The following is a 22,895-nucleotide window of genomic DNA, read 5'->3' as shown; positions in this document are numbered from 1 at the left end:
AAGGGATGTGGCCTTCACGAGAAAAGTTTGGGGACCCCTGCTTTAAATAAAGATGCTAGAAATATTGAATAAAATTAATCCGGAATCCCCAATCTTCAGGTCATAGAGTGATTTTGGCCCGTGAGTCATTTCATAACAGACTGCACAGAAAAAAAATAATTCATATTAATCTCTGCATATATATATATATTATAATTTGAAGAATGTTTTATTTTGAAAAACTACAGGATTCTTTTCACTACATCCGTCTATGACTGGGTCACATGTCTTATGAGCAAAAGCAGCTGCTCTGTCTGGCTGGTGTGTGTCCCTATCTACAAGAGAGTAGTCCTAGGTCTAACATCAAACATTTTAGACAATAATTATGACAAATGCTTCCACATCAGTTTCATATATCTAATTTCTTATCCTAAATTTGCAAAACAAAACTCAGTTCATTATTTTTTTTGTGACTGACTGCTGTCATTGTTTAACGTTGAAGATGTAAAAAAACTTCAACCAACATGAAAGATTAACCCTCAGCAGCTGCAGGGTAAAACACATTATAAACATCCATCTTTTTATAAAGTTTTTTGAGACAAAATATGTACTGGTAAACTTAACAGAAAATTGGACTAAAAGGATAACTGGAAAACAATTATATTGTGCCAGTGCATCACTATTATTTAAATGTGTAGAAGTTTATTTAAGAAGCTAATAAAATCTCAAATAAAGAAAAGAGGCTTCAGATCATTAAAACACTTTACATATTCTCGATTCAGCGTATTTGTTTTGTTGATTTTTCATATTGTTTAAATTGCTGACAGTTTCTTCCTGTTTTACACTAGATTTCATGTAGAAACCTTCTTAAAATGCTAAACAGATTTTCCCTAAAATTTTTCTTTTAAAATATCTAATACCAATGTCAGCCTTGCACAGCCATGAACAAATTATCTGACAATATTCAAGTACAAGGCATAAAAAGGTTGAGAAGCACTGACGAGCCTGAAATCATGTATACGTTGAATTATTCTTGGTTTCTAATTTAAAATACATATACTTGCATGTACCTTGATGATCGGCAAAAGCTTGGGTGACATAGTGACATTCCTCCTGAATATATTTCTCCATTGTTTTCTTCCCCAGACCGAAGTTTCTGAGTGTATGAAGAGCAAATCTCCTCTGATGTTTCCATTGGTTTCCATTTGACATCACAATACCTTTGAAGGGGAAAAGCCCAATATTAGATGTGACTGCTGCACTTAAATCAAACAATATTCATATAAAGTTCACTGCGTACCTCTGTTTTCTGTTAATTCCGAAAAAAGAGGGATTTCAGGGCGATCTACAAAGTCATCTCCTTGCTGGATCAGGGCCTCTTTCAAGAGCTTGGACCCATTCAGGACCACAGTTTTTCCACCAAAAATATTAAGGCTGAAAACATTTCCATATTTTGCTGCAAACTGAAGACAAACAGCTGATGAATAGTTAAAGGGTTTATAGCAAAATTAGTAAAAAACTTCTGGGAATTTAGCATGGATGGAATCTTATGGCAAACAAAAGGGCAAAAGAACACAGGAAGGAACAAAAGCCGTTGTGGGACTGGAGATTTGTATGAAGGCAAAGGCAACCGTGACTTTTTTTATAGATCAGAGACCATTGTGTTTGTTTTGTTGACCTTCCCTTTTCTTTGAGGCTTTATTTTCTTCCTTTTTTGGATTCCTTTTAGCTTTTATGTCTGTAAATAAAGCCGTCAAATTAGATTTCCATCCTCATTGATTTTGGTTCATTTTGGACGATCCAATTCACTGACTTAAAATAGAACATCTTTAGCCAAAACCTCAACCAGTGTGACTCAGAGATAAATACCTGGTGCAGATGAAGTTTTCCTGTTGCTTTTTCACATCAAATTTATACAAACAGAACAATATTACACTGTAAAAAAATGAAACATTGGATCAATTAACAAAAGCCCCTGTAGAATAGACTAGAATAAGTTATTACATACTCAAGGCCCAAACAACAAGACCGTAAATAACATACAGAAACTCATACATAAAAGGAACAGTAATTATACATACATATTAAAATAAATGGACATAAGAATCAAAGTAAAAACCCAAATTAAAAACTGAAAGGGTTTTAAATGTGTCCATACCAGAACCTCCAGATTGGAGACTGATGTTTTATTAATTTTTTAAAAACTTTTATTAAATGAACCAACGTTTCACTTTTTTCAGCTGCACTGTATGGCCACGTCTTTGCTAAATTCAGTGTGTCCACACATACTGTGTTTTTGTGTGTTGTCTGTTGTGATGGTTGTCTTAACAATACAGTAAAATACCTTTCATTTTTTAATCCAAATGCTACTTTACGATATTGATATAATCATTTTTTTGGTTTTGCAACTATTTTATAATAATATAGATCAATTTGGTTGACAAATTGCATCAGACAGATCGATCTGGTTGGATTGTGGAAATCGATTAATTGATTAAGTCGGTTAATCATTACATACTAATGTGGAGCAAATTTTATAAATTAAACCACGTAAAATTCTCAAATTGACAAGAAATGTAAATTAATAGTACAGAAAAGAAAATCAACTAGTGCTCTTGTATTTATGTTTCTGTTTCCCTGTTGATTAATTGCAAACTAATTTAGTTTAAAAATATAAATATTAACAAGTATTGATTGATATAAATATTATCAAATAATAATAAATGTATAAAGGAAACTTCTTCAAACGACCTGCTGTCTTGAAGGATAACCACGTGACCATGCTTTGATTCTTACCTCTTTGACCTGCAGATGAAGTATGGCGGGTTTGATGCGATGCAGATCTCCTATAAGAGGCAGAGAATGCGGGCCGGGAGGAAAGTTCTTCGGTTTTCTGTTCGTCAGAACATCGCTCAACAGCAGGAAGACAAACAAGAAAAGCAGCACACTTGTGCAGTCGAGCCACTCCAAGCCCAAAACGGCATAAATCGCCTCCATAGTTGGTCGCGACTGAGCGAGTTTAGCTGCGATCTGCAGATAAATACTCAGTCTGCCTGTCTGTCGGCCTTTCAAAATAAAAGCATCTTGTTTCTTTTTTTCTTTTTTTACATTGTTTTGTTCCTTTAATTATTAATTTCTCCACAAGTTGAAGGGAACTAGCAGTGTATTAGTGTCAGTTTTAGTTAATGTCCAACAATCTTTGATTCTTTCTAAAGCGCTGTATGTATAGGAGGAGCCATTTGGCAGCCTTCCAATTCCAGCCTTGTTTTTCCATTCCAAGGGTCCCATGGGCCTGGCAGTTATGCAACACTTGTTCAGGTCTTTCTCCTGCTCCTTTCCCCTCGTTTCCCATTTGCTTCAGCGCTCTGCAGCTTTGCAGTAGGAAGCAAACTTTTTCCAAAATAGCAGATTTTTTTATTTTTTATTTTATCATCTTCATCCATCATGATATTTCAGGCTCTTTTCGACCGCATGGACTTTAACAGTTGGCTGGTGTTTGGTTTTGTTTTACTGCTTTTAATTGACATTGTTAAAACCTGGGCGCCCCCCAAGTTCCCCCCTGGACCTCTGTCTGTGCCTTTTCTAGGAAATGTCTTCACCGGGGTGGACTTCAAGACAATGGAGAAGGTGCAGTTGCATGAATATTTACTGAAAAGATCTACGTAGTGTTTCAAAACAAAAGCCCTGCGTTTATAATAATTTTATTTTTTTCTTGAAGTGAAAGAAACATTTAATTAATGCTGCTAATTGGAAAATGTTCTAATCAGTTAAAAATGTTTTTTCTGTGTCATTTTCTAAGTTGTAACTTCTATTCCATGCAGCTTTCTCAGGATTTCGGCCCTGTGTTCAGCTTGAGGCGAGGCAGTGAGAGGATGGTGTTTATTTCTGGCTACAAGATGGTCAAAGAAGCTCTTGTCACCCAGCTGGACAGCTTTGTGGAGCGACCAATTGTCCCTCTTTTCCATGTGGTATTTAAGGGCCTTGGTGGGTTGATGAACAAAAATCACATTGTTTTTAAAGCACATTTACATCAGACTCCAGGAAGGGATTGCAGTGACAAATTGATGAAACTAAGTGCTGTACGATGTTGATATGCTCATTTTAATGCTTTAAAACTGTTTTATTCTGAAATTATACATTTTTTCTTAGGTATTGCCCTCAGTAATGGCTATCTTTGGAAAAAACAGAGGAAATTTGCCAACGCCCATCTGCGTTACTTCGGAGAGGGCCAGAAATCCCTGGAAAGATACATTGAAATAGAGACCAACTTTCTCTGTGATGCATTCAAAGAGGAACAAGGCAAGTTCCTGACAGGAAATCCACTTCATGATAAATTGAAATTATTCTTTAATTTCTAATGATTCTTTTGAAATAAATAATTTCCAGGGAGACCGTTCAATCCTCACTATGTGATCACAAACGCAGTGGGAAACATTATTTCTTCCGTGGTCTTTGGCCATCGCTTTGAATACTCCGATCCGAGCTTTCGCAAAGTGTTGGAGTTGGACAATGAAGCGGTGGTGCTTTCCGGCTCAGCTCGAACTCAGGTAACCCTTTCAGATAGCACAAAACCGGCTGCTCCGTTTCCCTTCTGCTGCTTATCTGACGGTTTGCCTCATCCACAGCTGTACGATGCCTTCCCTAGCTTGTTGAATTACCTACCGGGGCCTCATCAGACCGTCCACGCCAACTACCGGGAAATCGTCCGCTTTCTCAGAAACGAAGTACAGAAGCATCAGGAGGAATGGAACCCAGAGGACCCTCGGGATTACATCGATGTTTACCTGGCTGAGATGGAAAAGGTCACATATTTACACAAGCAAAGATGTATCTGTTTGTCAAGTTTATTTGAAAGCAAAGTAGTTGTATTATCAAAAACTATTCAAAGCTTTAAGGTTTAGTCCATTCTTTTCTACCTTTTTCCAAATTTTCCATTTTAAAGTAGTATTTTTCCGAAGGAAAAGCACAAGATTTTGGAATTCCTGTACATAAAAAGCACAGAGAGGTTCTGAAAGGACAGGATTCAGACAAGTTTGTAAATGCAAATCTTAATTCAATGTTCACAACCGCAGTCTAGAAAATCCACAAAGAAAACACAACATAATTATGGGACAGTCGTTTTTGTCAGAGTTTACCAGGTTTTCTTGTTGTTGCTTCATAGAGTTTATGAACAGAGAAGTCCTCCAGTGTCAGCTCCAAAAAGACTGGACACATGATCTGTAATAATTGTGAAAGAAAATAAAAAGAGTTTTTTTAGAAACTTTTCTCTTAAAGAAAGTTTCCTAACAAAGTCCAGTATAGCAGATAAAAGGCTAATATAGAGAGCATTTGTCTTATAGTTATTGGATCAGTGTTTGCTATCAGCTGGAATGAGCTTTGCCCTGCTGCCATTAATGAACTCGATATTTTCCATATGCAGGGCAAAGGCTTGATTATTTGTTCAAAGCTCTAATGAGCTTCATAAACATTTATACTGAAACAAATAGCAAATTTGAGATGTAAAAAAATGTGGTTGTTGAAAAAAAGCTTGTAATATGACAGAACTAACAGTGACTTGTGATTGCATGTTAGTCAAAACAAGACCCTCAGGCTGGCTTCAACATCGAAACACTGGTGGTCAGCTGTCTTGACCTGATCGAAGCAGGAACGGAAACAACGGCCACCACGCTGCGCTGGGCTCTTCTGTACATGCTCCACTACCCAGAAATACAAGGTCAGTACCTTGGTCATGTGTACATTCTCTGCCTTGGAGGAAGCAGCTTTATCACGAAATCAATTACAGACACACTGAAAAAGATTCCACATATCCTTGCTAATATTCTTGCAAAGGCAGAAACTTGAGGTCTGCAGTTATTTAACCACAGAGTCCAGATTGAGATAAAATAATAGGGAAAAAACCTTCAGATTTTTGTCAGATGTGGCTCATTGGAGCTCATTTAGAAACGTTCTCCATTTATGCACAATGCAGCTGTAGCTTCATTCTGATTGGCTCCAACCCTGAGTTCTACCTACTGACTGATTCTTACCTATGTTGAAATAAAACCCCATTTATTTTAGTAAGAGACCCACTGTGATCATCTTTCGATCGATTTTAAAAGCGTTCAACAGGGTCTTTTAATTATGATTATGCTACTTTTTAAAATCTAATAACTGGTGCCATTTTTTAGAACAGGGGTGTGCAACCTTTTACTGACAACAACCACAAATCCCACCTTAAAAGTTTAGAAGAATACGTTTTATTGATGTTTGAGAGACTATTAAGCCATTCGTGTATAAAAAAAGAGTTTACATATTTTTAAGAAATAAATTAATACTGTTAAAATTTTTCATAGCCTCATATTTTAGTGTAATGTCAAAGTTATTATGAGAAAAATGTATTTTACTAAAATAAGATCATCCTAATTTCTAAAATGTAGATATTAATGTTAAAAGCCTCATTTATTCAAATTATCTATATTTTTCTTTAAACCCCAAGAGCCACATTGGAAGACTAAAAGAGTCATCGCTCCAGAGCCTCAGACCCCTCTTCTAGGACATAGCTTCTGCAGAGCGGCAGTAGTTCATCAGAAATTCACCTCTGAGTTCCCCCGTTGTGGAGTGAAGCAGGGAGCACAGCATATTTTCTACATCGTAAATAAACTCTTTTTCATATATTTTTTGTGTTCTCCTGAAATACAAGGATTTTTTATAAATTAATACGCGTAAATGCAATTTTGAGCTTAAACTTTTATATATTTCCCCCCATCGTCAGAAAAATGTCACAGGAATTACGTTAAAAACATCAAAAACACAATTTTCATCCTTGAAGTTTTTAATCAGTTTTGGCTTTTTTTAATCTCACTGACTGAAATGGTACTCTGCCTTCAGAAAAAGTCCAAGAGGAGATTGACAGGGTGATCGGACAATCCCGCCAACCCAACATGTCAGATCGACCTGACCTACCCTACACAGACGCAGTCATTCATGAAATCCAAAGGTATGGAAATATTGTCCCACTTGGATTTCCAAAAATGGCCAGTAAAGACACAACACTGGGAGGATACTTTATCCCCAAGGTAGGAAAGAGGTTCTCATGTAGTAACCTTCACCTTTCAACTGTGCTAAACAGTGAATTTGTCTTGAATCTGAACTGTCTTGCATCTCTTTTTCCAGGGCACACCCATAACTACCATCCTTTCATCTGTGCTTTTTGACGAGAATGAATGGGAAACTCCACATGTCTTCAATCCTGGGCATTTCTTGGATTCTGAGGGCAGGTTCCTTAAAAAAGAAGCCTTCTTGCCCTTTTCTGCAGGTATTTTACAGACATTTTCACATGAGTGAAGACATGAGTTTCAAAAGGATTAGAGCTCCCCCAGTGGTAAAAGATGTAACTACAAGAGTTTAGTTTGCACGCAGCATTCACTATAAAGGGCCTACATCATGCAAAATCAACTTTTTTGATCTTTTAAGTGTATAATAACATTAAGACCTCATGGAAAACAACCTCAAAGGGGGATTCCACTAAAAACCCTGTGTTCTGTGAGCCACAGTCAGGGGCAGCTCCAGGCAATAGCTTGGAGTTGATGAAAAGATCTATATTTAGATTGATTCCTTTTAAAATGATTTAGTGACAGAGAATACATTTTAACTAATAATTATTAAAATATTCAAGATCTATTTTGTTTTGACAATTATTTGGCAGAGGTGTTCTTTTAAAAGTACATTCTTTCTGTTTGTTTTGAATTAACCCTGTAACACCTGAAGCGTTAGTGGTGACGCTTAAGCACAAAATCTTTACCAAACTGTGACTTTTCAATCGTTAAACGATCCAGCAGTATCTGAAGGAGAAAAGCATCTTCCTCAGAATCTGCTGGAATCGTATTGATTGTGTTAATAATAAAAAAATAAAGTAAATTGAAGAATATAAACACTGGAGCTCCGGTATTAAAGGGTTAAAGTTTCTTGGAAGGAGAACAGCAAATAAATAATTCATGACTAGTGCTGGCTGTGAATGATCAAAGGACATTCATTTTGACAGCATCTTATTATACTTTTTGTTGCAGCAGTAATAATTGATATTGTTTGGGGATCTAAAACTCAGACTAACTCTCAGTGTTTCTCTTTCAGTCACAGTTTCATCTTCAAAAATATATTTATGCAGATTTTCTCTATGAAAAATTGTAAGCATTTTACAATGATGCTCCTCCACAGGTAAACGTATGTGTCTGGGCGAGCACCTTGCCAAAATGGAGCTGTTCCTTTTCTTCTCTACACTCCTCCAGCGCTTCACCTTCAAACCAGTTCCTGGAGAAATGCCCAGCCTGGAGGGCGTGCTGGGATTCACCCATTCCCCTGAAGAGTTCAGGTGTCTGGCTTTGGCCCGTTGATGGCACTGAAGAAAAGGCCAAAATTGATGTCTGTCCTCTTTTTAGAGCTTTTAAAGTGTCCAGCTGAGGGATTTTAGACACATTTTGGAACAGACAGATTGAATCTTTTTATATGTCTAGTTTATAGATACATGGAAAATGAATGACTTTTAAATGCATGGTGATCTATATTAACAGCAAGCGCTTAATTACTAAGTGACAAATATGTGAAAGCAGGTTATATTTTGTCTGCATATGTATTTTTTTGTACTTCATTACATATTGAAATCTAAATAACTGTTGCCAACATTCAGAGGCCGACAATAAGTTACATTTACTTACGAACATCTACTGAACTAGCTTTTTATGAAAGCTGTACTCCTAAAGCAGGTTTCACTGAACCATACTTTGCACAGCTATAACTGGCTGCATTTTTTTACTTTTTTGCTTGTTTATTTGATTTTTTTTTTACATTTATACATTTTATTCTAAACATCAGCAGTATTCTTAGGAAAAAACCTATGAGACAACCATACATGTTCACTCGTTTTTTTCATAAACTTAACAACATTCAGGGAATTTGCACATGAATTTGATCATTTTTTTTATATAATTACTTTTCAAATCACATTAATGTTGAATTATTTGCAATAAAATTGATTTAAAAACGGTGTATGAGTTTACTATTTGCTTGGCTTGAGATTTATCTGTGTATTTACATTTTTTTTTCTTTTTTTTTATTGCAACAGATTTAACAGTCTTTGGTTTTGTAAATCAATTGCTCTAAAAGTACTGGAGAAACATATCACAGATCTTTCATTAAAATTTATCAGAGGTTTTGCAACAAAACCATCAGAATCATCAGATTTTCTTGTGTGGTGAAAGAAAAACAGAAGTCTTGATAATGATTTGGTGCTATTAGATAGACAAAATACAAATACAATTTAAATAGACGTAATACTGTTGTGTTCACCACTTTAATGAGGAGAAACAGATCAGAGGGACATAGTTACGGGGACACAGATTAGGGGGAAAGGATTCTGGATAGGATGCAGAGATGACATTGCAGGACTATTAATGAAGCACTGGGTACATTCCTCAGTACAAGTATTTGGTCTCCAACAAACAAGCAAGATTTCAGGCTGTCACAGACCTGATACTACTTCTTTAAGAAGCTCTTATATCCTCCACTGGCCACTTCTATTGATATCACCTGTTTGAACCGGCTTGAACTGATTAGCTTTATAATTAATCCTATCACAAAATGTTACACTCTAAACTCCACCATGCCAAAGACCAAAGAGCTGTCGAAAGACACCAGAAGCAGAATAATAGTCTTGCATCAGGAAGGAAAATAGAATCGGTTTGTACTGTTCCTTTTAAATAAATAAATAAATGTGGGTTTTCACCCAAGATCTCACACTGTGGAGCCAAAATGATGACAAGAAGACAAAAATCCTGGAACCACACAGGGTTACGTATGACCAGCAGAGCGCTGGGAACAGAGTAACAAAGAGCAGTGTCACACTGGACTCCTTGATTACATTTCCAGACCTTGTCATTTTAAGTGGGACAACTTGCACAGTTGGGGGCTGACAAATATGTTTTTGCCCCACTGTGGACGCCGCCATGAAAAACAGGACAAGTTTTTGGACCTAAATTAATGGTGACAACCTAAAAATTACATCAGCTTTTGCTTTGGTTTGACGTGTTTCTTAGTAAAGCTCCTTAAGATGGCTCTGGTGGTGATTCTCCATCTCATAAGTCAAATGGAAATCAACAGAACTGAATCTGACCTTTGATGAACACAAATACAGAAGAGCAGAGTTAGCAAAAAACACTAATCATCAAAGCCACACATTGTTCTTGAGGAGCAGCAAGTTTCATCATAGAGCTGCTGTATGTACTCAAGTTACATGTAGGTGTGGTTTGAAGCAGGTTACGTAAGTTCTCACCGAAACACAGAATTATATAACTTCTCTTTTTTTGTATCTTCTCCTAATAAAGGACAGAACAAGCTGCAGAGGTTGCAGGCTGCTCCTTTTGTCCTCTGTGACCATGTGGCTCACCAGCTTTTTACTCAGCTTTGACCTGAAGGGGCTCTTCTTGTTTATTTTCCTTTTTGTTTTAATAGCAGATTATATCAAACACAGGAAACCGGCTAACTTCCCTCCCGGACCTCTGGGGCTCCCTTTCTTTGGGAATTTTTTGACCATAGATGGCAAGCACCCACACATCTATTTCTCAAAGGTATTGCTCCATTGCATGCTATGTCAAAAATATTGTTAATTATTTCAGAACTATTTAAACAGTTTTTCTTATTTGTTTTGCTCTCGATTTTAGATGTTTTGGAGATTTGTGTATTTATTTTGAGTTTTTGACACGTTAAAACCTACTGATAGTGTTGCATCTGTTTGTTGTCTCACAGATGGCTGAAAGTTACGGTAACGTGTTCAGTGTCCGGCTGGGCAGTCAGGCGATGGTGTTTGTGTCTGGCTACAGGATGGTAAAAGAAGCTTTAATGACACAAGCTGAGAACTTTGTGGACAGGCCATTCAGTGAAATTGCTGGCAGATTTTATCAAGGAAGCTCAAGTATGCGATTCTTTTCTTGTTTTATAGAACTCATTTCAACAATTTACTGATCTTCTAAAATTTTGTGTGTTTCTAGATGGTTTGTTCTTCAGCAATGGTGAAAAATGGAAGAAGCAGCGGCGTTTTGCTTTATCTACCCTGCGCACCTTCGGACTGGGCAAAAACACCATGGAACAGAGCATCTGTGAGGAAATCCGACACCTGCAGCAGCAGATAGAAAACGAAAAAGGTAAATACTAAAGGACACAAAACAGCAGTTACTCTGTTTGTATTACACGAGCAAAGACATGTGCTTTTTAGCCATAGTTTTGAGGAGAAAAACCTTTTTTGAAGTTCTTGAAAACTGGACTAAAATTTAGATCAAATGAAAACATTCAGTTATTACTTATAACATCTATGTTTACTTTTACAAATATAATAAAAATAAAGCAAAGCTTAGAAAAGTTGACCAATTTCAAAATACCTTTTTACATTCAGCCCCCCTTAAACATACATACATACATACATACCAACTCAAAAACTCCTTTGTGTGTTGTTATCATGCTGTTTTTGAAGTATTATGGTGCATACACACCGAAGGCGATTCGTGCGACAAATTCGCGTGCTACGCCCCTCTTTTGCAGCGCTGTGAATTAGCTGCTCGCTGCTTGTTGAAAAATTTGTTCCTGACGCCGCTGTCGCATGTGGGAGGAGCTACCAGCTCTGTCTGTAGATATCTCACTTAGAATGAATGGAAGACACCTATGAGGTCGAGGAATTAGGTTTATTTGTTGTAAAGAGTTCTACAAAAACAGTGGTAATCATGTCTCCATGTTTGAGTTATGATTATTATTATTATTACAGGGGGCTGTGTCTGCATGACTGCTGCTTCTGCGATGTTTGTGTGTCTCTGTGCGAGCTTGAAGGGTCTCTATTTCATATTAATCTAAACTTTCAGTGCGTGATCAATGAATGCCCGATTTGTACGCGACCAAAAAAAAAATGGTTTGTGAACGCAAAGGTTCTGAATGTAGAAGCCCAAAACGAGGGTTGGAAATTGTTGCTTAAACGAGTTAACATGGCTGTCGACTTGTCTGTAAGGTGGTAACGACCTGTAAACACTTTGTAAGAAGTTGTTTTTGAATTTGTGGCAAAATTTAACAACTTATTATTGGAATTCTTTTTTTTTTTAACCGCTTTAAGAAAACCAATCCAGTTTTCTTAAAGAAGTCTCCATTACTGCACCTGCAAGTGCCTTATTGAACCAATGGTTTCCTCCTCCTCCTCAGGTGGACCCTTCAGCCCTGCGGGTCTCTTCAACAACGCTGTGTCCAACATTATTTGTCAGCTTGTGATGGGAAAAAGATTTGACTATGACGACAACAACTACCAGGTTATGATGAAGTACATCTCTGAGGCGGTTCAGCTTGAGGGGAGCATCTGGGGTCTTGTAAGTTCAAAACATTGTTAGCGCCTAATCTTGATGATGCAAAAATATTTATCCAAAAAAGTAAATCGACGTTTTGAACGAAGACATCTTCTTTACTCTGACAGCTTTATGAAGCATTTCCGAGCCTGTTGAAGCACCTACCAGGGCCTCACAACAAAATATTCAGGAATTACACCATTGTGCAAGGATTTCTTGATCAGGAGATAAAGATCCACAAAGAGGACCTGGATCCCAACAATCCCAGAGACTACATTGACTCTTTCATCATTGAAATGGAGAAAGTATGTTGGTCACTGTTTTACACTGAACACTACAATGCAACCATTACTTCCACCCTTTAACAGATGTGTCTTCATTTACTGAGCAGCATCAAGACTCAAGCCTGGGCTTCACTGAGGCCAATCTGGCCTACTGCTCTCTGGATCTCTTCGTGGCTGGAACAGAAACAACCTCCACCACTCTGATGTGGGCCTTAATTTATCTCATCAAACACCCAGACGTCCAAGGTGAGATTCTGAAAACTCAAAGAATATAAATGTTAGAAAATAGGTTTCTATGATAAAGTAACATTTTACAGTACAATTCTGTTCTGCTGGGGATAGATTTTTGTTATAATCTCTATGAGTTGGATTAGTGCGACTTCAAAGGTAGCTCTTTTGGTTCTTTTGTGAACATGGAGTATTGTTAGGTCCCCAATACCATATAGGTGCTTGGGTAGGTTTTATTATTGAACAAATTTGTGCCATCTCCATCTTAAAAATAGAAAAAGAAATGTTTTTTTTTTATGTTCTTTTTTAGTGAAAGTCCAGCAAGAGATCGACAGAGTGATTGGTCAGAACCGTCTACCATCCATGGCTGACAGACCCAACCTGCCGTACACTGATGCTGTCATTCATGAAATACAGAGAATTGGTAATATTGTACCTCTGAATGGACTTCGGATTGCTGCTAAGGACACAACTTTGGGTGGTTACTTCATACCAAAGGTGCATTTACACTTCAACCTGAAGTCAAGCTTCATTTTCTGTAGGTGGTGTTTTTGCAGAACATCAGGTGTGATCTTGTTGTTGTTTCTGTAGGGGACTTCTCTGATGCCCATGCTGACCTCTGTGCTGTTTGACAAGAATGAATGGGAAACTCCAGACACCTTCAACCCGGGACACTTTCTGGATGCTGATGGAAAGTTTGTGAAGAAAGAAGCTTTCTTACCTTTCTCTGCAGGTACAGTGGGTCCACAATGTTCATTAAAATGTGAAAAGGGGATTTTGCTGTGCTGGGGTCAACCCATGCTTTACCAATCTCACTGAAGTTCTGGAGTTTGAGAGCTGAGTAGGGTTTTGTGTTGGGTATGTAGGGGCAAGTAAAACGAGGGCATCCTGCCACAATGACCATTGTAGAGTCTACTCTGTCATGGGCCTCTATCAACAAAATACTGTTGAGAACTTAAGAAAGAATAACCTGAACATTTATGCAAAAAGCAGGTTCTGTCTACCATTTATAATTCTAAATGTAACACTTATAAAAGTATGTGTAATGATTTAAAATTGGGTCTTCTCTCTACTGACAGGAGTAAGTATAATGTCTGCAGTTCTTTAGAGAAATTAAAGAAAAGTATTTGTGCATTTTTCAGGGAAGCGTGTGTGTCTTGGAGAAGGTCTGGCCAGGATGGAGCTGTTCCTGTTTCTGGTGGGGTTACTGCAGAAGTTCTCCTTCTCTGTTCCTGAAGGAGTAGAGCTGAGCACTGAAGGAGTCACTGGAACCACAAGAGTGCCTCATCCCTACAAAGTTTATGCCAAAGTTCGCTGAGTTTGCAACATTCATCACAGAAAAGATGAAAAAACTACCATTCCTTTTGATATAGGGGAGAAAAAAGGAATGTGTAATTTATTTTACAAAACACTATTAGGTTAGTAGTATTAGTCATTCTTATCATGCATGGCAATATTGCTAAAAGATCATGTAGAAGGTAACCTATTAAAGTGCATTGCTATTTAAAATGTGTGTTGTCAATGCAACACAATATGTTATTGTTAAGTTCTTTGGTGTTACTGATCTACCAGTATATGTCCACTGTTAAAAATAAATACAGATATAATCGAATCAAAGACGAAAACTTTTGGATTTTTTAAGTAAATATATCTAGTAGGAAATAAAATCAAACATTTTTTATCTAACAACTGTAAAATTCACAGTTAAGTGAACTGAAAGTGTGCAAAAAAATAAACATGTTTACTGCAGTGTAACATTAGGATATTAGAAATAGGAAAAGCAAATGAGGGAAAATTAAATGATTCTTTTCAAACAAAGGAATTGTTGTTTTTATTGTTAAATTGCACATATTTTAAAGGCAGTAATGAACTATCTGGGATGATTTTTCTTCCTGCTCTGACGTCCATCATTGCAGGTTTTTTACTTTCCCTCTCAGTGCTGCGTACTACAATTTTTTCAGGCTTTTTGATGTAAAACGTTTATCTGATGAGTTATTTATTTATCAAAAGTCACATAAGATTAATCATATTCCACAGAAATACTGCTGCATTTTAGTTCCCTGTTCAGCCGATCTGTGGCAGGTTCCCTGTATTTCCTGGATCTTGAAAGCATTTTCCTCAAACGAGACATTGCAACGCTTATTTTGAAGATTGTTTGTCTCTAGTGCCAAAATATTGAAAAAAAGATGTGGTGGGGTTACAGAGACCTCTGCTTGCCGCCTTATGTACTGTAGCTACAAGGAATAAAGGATCCAAAAGAGCAAAACTAATCATTTCCATATATATTTTTTATTTAAATAGCAACCATGTGCAAAGAAAAACGAATTTGTATTAGTTTGCACTGAAAGAAAACCACGTCAAAGGCAAATCTATTCCATTTTTTATTTATTTATTAGGGGTGTGCACGTTAACGAAAAGAAGTTAAGTCTTGATCAAAAAGAATTAATAATTGTTAATGCAAATTAACTAAACCTTGTAAAGAAAGAGTCTTTTGAATTTGTCTTGGTGGTTCAAGCTTCTACGGCGTGCGTTAAAACACTTGGTGGGATATTATCCCACTCATAACATGGTTACTAACAAAAGAGATAAACATTCAATCGGTTTTGAGTACTCTTTCCCCCATGGTCCAGCCTGTTGTCACCATAACAGGACAACGCGTCCCTGACCGTCGACTGCAGCAGCAAAGAAAAGCGATACATGGTCTGAACATCACGACTGAGGTCAAGTGAACTGCTGATCGTCGTGGTAGGTTAAATAAAACATCAGTTCAGAGAGAAAATTCACCTTTTACCGCTTGTTTTTGTCCAGAAGATGAAGAAAAGTTTTTAAAAACAGCCTGCTCAGTAAAAAAAAGCAATTTTCTTTCTTTTTTTTAGGCCTGTAGATCCATTTCTTGTGACTGTATGTCAGCATCTTTGTTTTCTTGAAGTAAAACTGCAGACATAAAAGTCTGTGGAGTTCTGCTTATCTTACTGTTGTTATGTTTTGTGATATACTTGATACATTTAAACATTTCACTTAATAAAAATTAAGGAAACCTTTTCTCTCTGGCCTCTTTTGTTCAAAAGCGACATGTTGTTATTTAAAATTTTCCACGTATAACATTATGATTAATAGTGATTAATATGATTATTTTTTAAATGATTGACAGCACTACTTAAAAATTAAAGTTCTAAATGTATTATTTTGTGTGATTTCATATTGGGATTATTCACAGATAATAAATAGTCTGCAAATACTGTAACAAAAATATTTTTTAATCATGATTAATTGTGACAATCGTGATAAATTAATCACGATTCATTTTTTCCCAGTTTGCGATTAATTTGTTCATCTTTTTAATCAGTTCCCGGTCCTTATTATTTATTTATCTTTATTGAAATATCACAATTAGGCAAGCAGGAGAGAACCCAGATGCAGAGAAAAACCACCAATGAAACTCACCACAAATAGTGGAAAAAGTATAAAAAAACTCAGTTAACTCAAAAGTCCTCAAAGTTCAGAAGAATACAAGATGAGTCAACTGAAGGCACAGAGATGATAAATAAGATAAAGGATAAATACAGAAATGATAATCAACAGGTGGCTCTTCCACAAGTAAAGGGGCGGAGTCACAGCCAACCTTTTCAGAAAAACAAATAGTACAAAAAAAACAAGTAAATCATATATTTTTTTTTTCATTTTACTTGTCTTTTTTTATTACTGCATGGAAATTAATTAGTTAAGCGGAATATATTTATCTCTGTTGGAGGGAAATCTAGTGTGCGAGCATGTGGGTGGGGGTGGGGGGTGGCTGTACAGGTTTGGCAGCAGCTCCTGTAAAAAATTGTCTCAAAGGTTAAGGTTACAATGGGTTTTAATCTACCGTGCCAACGCTGCAGAGGTTTGTTGGTCAGGGTTCAACAAGGAGGGGTTTAAAACCTGTTACATAATCCTTTTCTTCCCCCTACCTTTTGTACAAGGAATTGCCGGGTTGGTTGCCCAGTGGTTGTTTGCTTAAAGAGGAGTAGGCGATTAACAACAGTACAGGCTGAAAAGAGACAGCAAGTTCAGGGCCACAGAGGGAAAATCTGACGTTTCTCCAGCTGCTGCTCCTTTCATCCTCAAATAACCATGTGGCTTCTCGGATTTTTAACCAGTTTGGACCTAAAGGCACTTTTTGTGTTTTTTTTCGTTTTCCTTTTGATAGCAGATTTTCTTAAAAACAGGAAAGCAGCTACTTTTCCTCCGGGACCCCTTGGCCTTCCCTTCATTGGGAATCTTTTGAGTGTAGATGGCAAACACCCGCACATCTATTTCACCAAGGTACCTCCTTATGATTGTCTTCAGCCACATTTGCTTCTGTCGTATATGCGCTCTGTGTGTTGTAGACTTTAACGTTTACCACATCGATGTAATACAATGTGCAGTGAGCTGCATTTCATCAGAGTTTGTTTACGGCTGGATTCTCCACAGCTGGCTGAAAAGTATGGGAACGTGTTCAGTGTCCGCTTTGGAAGTGACACCTCCGTGTTTGTGACGAGCTACAAGATGGTGAAGGAAGCTTTAGTGACACAAGCCGAGAACTTTGTGGACAGACCTCACAGCTCCATGGCCACCAGGTTTTACCAAGGACCCACAAGTATTGGACCCTCTTCTGTCCTCAGCCACATCCTCTTGTGATAAAAGTCTCCATCATTTACTGACCGTCTCACTGTGATTGTCTGTAGATGGTTTGTTTATGAGCAGTGGTGAGAAATGGAAGAAGCAGCGGCGCTTTGCTTTATCTACCCTGCGCACCTTTGGACTGGGCAAAAACACCATGGAACAGTGCATCCGTGAGGAGATTCGTTACCTGCAGGAGGAGATAGAGAGTGAAAAAGGTGGACTACAGTAAAAGGATGAAGCTGCTATTGCTAATCCAGGTATAAATGAATGTCTTTTTCTTCCTCAGGTCAGCTTTTCACCCCTACAGGCCTCTTCAACAACGCTGTGTCCAACATTGTTTGCCAGCTAGTGATGGGGAAAAGATTTGACTACAAAGACCACGACTTTCACATTATGATTAAATGTCTTGCTGAGGTTCTTCGGCTGGAAGGGAGCGTCTGGGGTTTGGTAAGTTTGTGAAATTATTTTTCTTCGTTAGTTTCAGAAGGGAAAGAGACGTTTATAATTGAGGTAACTCTTGTGCTCTCAGCTTTATGATGCCTTCCCTGGCTTGATGAAGCACCTACCAGGGCCTCACAATAAAATGTTTAAACATTTCGACGACCTACGAGACTTTCTTGATCGGGAGATAAAGACGCATAAGAAGGACCTGGATCGCAACAATCCCAGAGACTATATCGACTCCTTCCTCATTGAAATGGAAAAAGTATGTTGATCACTGCATTAGACCTTAACACCAACTCTCTGGTAAGAACTATTTCACCTTTTTTTTTTGTCTGAGCAGCATCAAGACTCAAGCCTGGGCTTCACTGAGGCCAATCTGGCCTTCTGCTCTCTGGATCTCTTCCTGGCTGGAACAGAAACAACCTCCACCACTCTGATGTGGGCCTTGGTTTACCTCATCAAACACCCAGACGTCCAAGGTGAGAAAATGAAAAAAGCTGCAAAGTTTAATAATAGATATTTCAATGAATATTCCATGTTCCATATGAACCTGAATTGATTACATTTTGGAGTTTAAGTCAAGATGGTTGAGATGAAAAGGAGACGTGTAAGCTTTAATAAAACCAAATTGCTGTTTTAAAACAAAGTTTTGTATAAGTTAAAGTATACAGACAGATTTTTTAACCAGTCTCCACATGACACCATTGGAATCAATAGGAAATGGTTCTCTTCAGAAACCAGCCTCTTGTGGTCATTTGAGGTACTGCAACATTTGGCTCTGAAGTTTGCTTTAAAGTCCCCCTGACAATTTTTTTTATTTAAAAAAACATTCCCTGTTGTGTTTTAATTCCTTCTCAGTCCTGCTACCATAAGTATTGTATGAAACTAACACAACAAATCCAGTGACGGATGATTTGACCACAGAAATGTGAACAGCAGCTCATTTGACTGCAGTCAATGTGAAGATGTCATCTTCTCTTCTCCAGCACCCGAGCTAGACACGCTAGCTGGGCCAGATGAGGGGTATAGTGCATGTGCAGCAGAGCTGTTATGACATGAAGAAGGCTCATCACTTCAAACAGATATACTCAGAAATGCAAAAACAAAATTATTTATTACTACTTTTGTTTTCTTTCATAAAAAAAAAAAAAAAGCCACACATACATGTTAAAAACTCAAAAAACAGGATTTTCATCGGAGGGGTACTTTAAAACAAAACCTGTAACTAGGTGGGAGCATGATTTAAACCAAATGTTGCACTGACAAAAAGATAATACAGACTGGGTTCAAAAATGTTTAAATCAACAGGTTTGTTCTAAACTTCATATTATCAATCAAGGGTATGTTTTAGGATTGGCAAGTGGGCGGATCCCTGCGTGGGCATTGTTGAGGTGGGCGTAGACAGTGGGCTCATCCCTGTTCAAGCTTCATTTTCAATGTTTGCACTGTACAGAATTATTTTTGTTTTAGGAGTATGTCAGCAATATATAACTGTGACAAAATGAAAGGTGCAAAAAAAGAATGAAAAGTACTTGTGCAGGAAATGTTTTGATCTTGTGATTTATTGTCTGGTAGAATAGATTTGCTTGAAGACAAAAAGACCAAAGTCCACTTCTGTAAATCCTGTTTAGCATAAAAGTACTTGGAGAAAGAATTTAAAAGTTCCTCATTTATTTTTTCCTTTCAGGAGCAAAAAGAAGGAAATGATACAATAATGTATTAGAATGATCTTAAATAACTTACTCAATTTAACATTACATTTCTTTTCAGTGAAAGTCCAGCAAGAGATCGACAGAGTGATTGGTCAGAACCGTCTACCGTCCATGGCTGACAGACCCAACCTGCCGTACACTGATGCTGTCATTCATGAAATACAGAGAATTGGTAATATTGTACCTCTGAATGGACTTCGGATTGCTGCTAAGGACACAACTTTGGGTGGTTACTTCATACCAAAGGTGCATTTACACTTCAACCTGAAGTCAAGCTTCATTTTCTGTAGGTGGTGTTTTTGCAGAACATCAGGTGTGATCTTGTTGTTGTTTCTGTAGGGGACTTCTCTGATGCCCATGCTGACTTCTGTGCTGTTTGACAAGAATGAATGGGAAACTCCAGACACCTTCAACCCGGGACACTTTCTGGATGCTGATGGAAAGTTTGTGAAGAAAGAAGCTTTCTTACCTTTCTCTGCAGGTACAGTGGGTCCACAATGTTCATTAAAATGTGAAAAAAGGCGTTTTGACGTGCTGGGGTCAACCCATGCTTTACCAACCTCACTGAAGTTCTGGAGTTTGAGAGCTGAGTAGGGTTTTGTGTTGGGTATGTAGGGGCAAGTAAAACAAGGGCATCCTGCCACAATGACCATTGTAGAGTCTACTCTGTCATGGGCCTCTATCAATACTGTTGAGAACTTGAGACAGAATAACCTCACCATTTATGCAAAAAGCAGATTCTGTCTACCATTTATAATTCTAAATGTAACATTTATAAAAGTATGTGTAATGGTTTAAAATTGGGTCTTCTCTCTACTAACAGGAGTAAGTAAAATGTCTGCAGTTCTTTAGAGAAACTAAAGAAAAGTATTTGCACATTTTTCAGGGAAGCGTGTGTGTCTTGGAGAAGGTCTGGCCAGGATGGAGCTGTTCCTGTTTCTGGTGGGGTTACTGCAGAAGTTCTCCTTCTCTGTTCCTGAAGGAGTAGAGCTGAGCACTGAAGGAATCACTGGAACCACAAGAGTGCCTCATCCCTACAAAGTTTATGCCAAAGTTCGCTGAGTTTGCAACTTCTTTATTACAGATAAAGAAATTTATTCTCTTTCTGTTCTGGGTATCTGGCAACTCAAATGTATAATTTTTACTGAGACATTTTACTTTAAAAGACATTGTGGAAGTGGCATCATTCATTAAAAAAAACACTTCCATTATTTCAATAAAGGAAGTTTTTGGTATTTTGGAAAATAAACATTGATTTGAGTGGTCAGAGCACTCGTCATAAACCTATTTAATGTTATTTTCTAAACAGGAATCTTAGAATGATGATTATATTTACCAAGCAAAAAAAAGGCCAACATAACAGAAGACTAAAACCATAATAGTCAAACAAGCACCTGGTTTCCACTCATTTGTCCAGGATCCAATTTCCCACCCGGAATAAAAAGGTTTTAACTAAGGGTGAGCTGAACCTTCAGCTTATGACTTGTGGCAATTTGAAAAATCTATTTTATTTTTGTCTAAACAATTTAAAGTCATGACAGGAACTTTGCCGCAGATACAGTAAAAAGCAGCTCTCCCTTCTATTCTCATTATAGTTTCATTCACAGCTGCTGGGTCAAAGAATTTTGGAACCATAAACTTGTTTGATTTCCCTTTGAAAAAGATTTGTTGGAACATTTTGGTTCCTAGATAAACTGGAACTTAAAAGAATGTTGAAGATGAAGGCTTGTTCTGCTCAGAGCTAATAAAGCTTCTCGGATGAGAAGTAAAATACAAAAAAATTACAGAAGTGCAGCTGCTTTTGAGAAGAAGAAAAAAACCTGCATCTATTCACAGCAAGATTTAAGTAAAAAACTGTTTTTGTAATAACTGGATTTGTTCCAGTAAAAAAATGGGTGAGACTGAAATAATCCTGTATTTTCTTCAGGATAATTGCAAATTGAAATAGATGAGTTTAAATCAGAAGTGATGTGAAATTGTCATAAGTGTGTGAAGGCCACACACACTTCCTGTGAAGTTGTATTAGGCCGACTTAACTGTAGTGTGAGGAATATGCGTGTAAAGAATGCAGGTAAGTTGTTTAAGTGCGAAAAGCAAAAGAATGTATTTGTCCATGAAGTAAACGGTGTAATAGGTGATTGTTGAAGTGAGATTTGGTGTAGCGTTGTCGCTGACTTGTGGTGAGTGAGATCCATAGCAGGCTGTGTAACAGCAGCTGGAAAAACCAAGATGACCTGAACGGAGCTGATATATCCATAGTATTGTGGAAAGATTAAATTTAACGTCTGGACAATAGAAGCTCTGGGGTGGTATAGTTCAGTGGTTGAGCAATGGTCTCATGATCAGGAGGTCTCTAGTTCAAATCCAGGTGACACAACTTTTCCAAATTACGTTTTTGAATTTATGCTAATCTAGCACCAATTCACATCCGAGCAAAGCCTCTGTATCCAAACACAGACATGATGGTTTGGAGATCCTGAGACGGTTTGCACGTGCTCAAAGGACAGCGAGGAGATGTTCGGACACAGGGGATGAAGATGTGTTGAAGTCAAAATGACTGAATCGGATAAGCTAACTTGTTGCTGGATTAAAGCTGGATCAGAACATTTTATCACCATAAACTGTTTGGCTTTGCCTTTAAAAAGAAAATATTGTAACATTTTGCTTCATAAATGAACTGAAGCATAAAAACATTTGAAAGATGAAGGAAGACTAGAGACCATTTTTTGTGAAAAAATTGGATAAACAGAAAAATACTATTTTTAATAATTTTTATGACCAAGTGTCATTTATACAGTTAACGGAGCATAACAACAAACCGAGCAAGATTTGAAACATTGTTTTAACTGAGAAATATGATCATTTTTGGTCAACATTAGACCTGTGTGATGTCTATTTCAGACTATATTGTAAGCAAAACCTATTTACAACAGTCCCCCTCAGTTGCTGCCCAGATCATCTATTCAACTAGTAATTGACTTTTATCCTCAAACGTTTTCTTCAGCTCTGAGAAAACTGTCAGCTACTTTCGGCATACATTCTTTTACAAACTCCCCATTACTGAAGGGCTTGCTATGCCGGGTCATTTCCAAAGCTACAACGTAGCAAACTTCTGTCCCAGCTTCACTGGATTTTCTCAGTTTTGTAAACAATCTCCGGTGTGCAGAAAAGCCTCACTTTAACCGCACCCCTTTAGTACACACACCTCTAACACCACAAACATACACTCTAACAAGCAAACACGCATGCATCAC

General features: G+C 37.5%; 3 protein-coding genes across 3 annotated transcripts in view; 2 read left to right on the top strand and 1 right to left on the bottom strand.

The window, feature by feature from the left end:
• Positions 1-3,614, bottom strand: part of LOC112150363 (cytochrome P450 2J2) — a 9,751-nt gene extending 6,137 nt beyond the window's left edge. Inside the window, exons 1-3 of the mRNA XM_024278605.2 lie at positions 2,776-3,614; positions 1,280-1,442; positions 1,050-1,199 (exon numbers count right to left, since the gene is read on the bottom strand). Of these exons, the coding sequence (XP_024134373.1) occupies positions 1,050-1,199; positions 1,280-1,442; positions 2,776-2,976 (514 nt within the window). The 5' untranslated portion in view covers positions 2,977-3,614. The remainder of the gene's footprint in view (positions 1-1,049; positions 1,200-1,279; positions 1,443-2,775) is intronic.
• A 180-nt stretch (positions 3,615-3,794) lies between these two features.
• Positions 3,795-14,656, top strand: LOC112150960 (cytochrome P450 2J6). Its single transcript, XM_024279524.2, has 18 exons — positions 3,795-3,963; positions 4,129-4,278; positions 4,366-4,526; positions 4,605-4,781; positions 5,551-5,692; positions 6,847-7,034; positions 7,132-7,273; positions 8,173-8,343; positions 10,047-10,072; positions 10,293-10,577; positions 10,756-10,921; positions 10,998-11,150; positions 12,190-12,350; positions 12,455-12,631; positions 12,718-12,856; positions 13,149-13,336; positions 13,430-13,571; positions 13,981-14,656. The coding sequence occupies exons 1-18, from the start codon at positions 3,795-3,797 to the stop codon at positions 14,154-14,156; spliced, it is 2,913 nt and encodes a 970-aa protein (XP_024135292.2). The 3' UTR covers positions 14,157-14,656.
• A 2,156-nt stretch (positions 14,657-16,812) lies between these two features.
• LOC112150959 (cytochrome P450 2J6) lies at positions 16,813-20,980 on the top strand. Its single transcript, XM_024279523.2, has 9 exons — positions 16,813-17,143; positions 17,294-17,459; positions 17,548-17,700; positions 17,772-17,932; positions 18,015-18,191; positions 18,270-18,408; positions 19,700-19,887; positions 19,981-20,122; positions 20,528-20,980. The coding sequence occupies exons 1-9, from the start codon at positions 16,952-16,954 to the stop codon at positions 20,701-20,703; spliced, it is 1,494 nt and encodes a 497-aa protein (XP_024135291.1). The 5' UTR covers positions 16,813-16,951; the 3' UTR covers positions 20,704-20,980.
• Positions 20,981-22,895: the final 1,915 nt, after the last annotated feature.

This window comes from Oryzias melastigma, linkage group LG4 (genome assembly GCF_002922805.2).
Source record: "Oryzias melastigma strain HK-1 linkage group LG4, ASM292280v2, whole genome shotgun sequence".
NCBI classification, from domain to species: Eukaryota; Metazoa; Chordata; class Actinopteri; order Beloniformes; family Adrianichthyidae; genus Oryzias; species Oryzias melastigma.
This window is presented reverse-complemented; position numbering and strand designations above follow the sequence as displayed.

Coding starts and splice junctions, on each gene's coding strand:
- LOC112150960 (XM_024279524.2), top strand. CDS start 3,795: ATGCAGCTTTCTCAGGATTTCGGCCCTGTGTTCAGCTTGAGGCGAGGC. Junction 3,964..4,128: donor TGTGGTATTTAAGGGCCTTG/GTGGGTTGATGA, acceptor ATTTTTTCTTAG/GTATTGCCCTCAGTAATGGC. Junction 10,922..10,997: donor ATTTTATCAAGGAAGCTCAA/GTATGCGATTCT, acceptor GTGTGTTTCTAG/ATGGTTTGTTCTTCAGCAAT.
- LOC112150959 (XM_024279523.2), top strand. CDS start 16,952: ATGTGGCTTCTCGGATTTTTAACCAGTTTGGACCTAAAGGCACTTTTT. Junction 17,144..17,293: donor CGCACATCTATTTCACCAAG/GTACCTCCTTAT, acceptor GATTCTCCACAG/CTGGCTGAAAAGTATGGGAA. Junction 19,888..19,980: donor GTGGTTACTTCATACCAAAG/GTGCATTTACAC, acceptor TTGTTTCTGTAG/GGGACTTCTCTGATGCCCAT.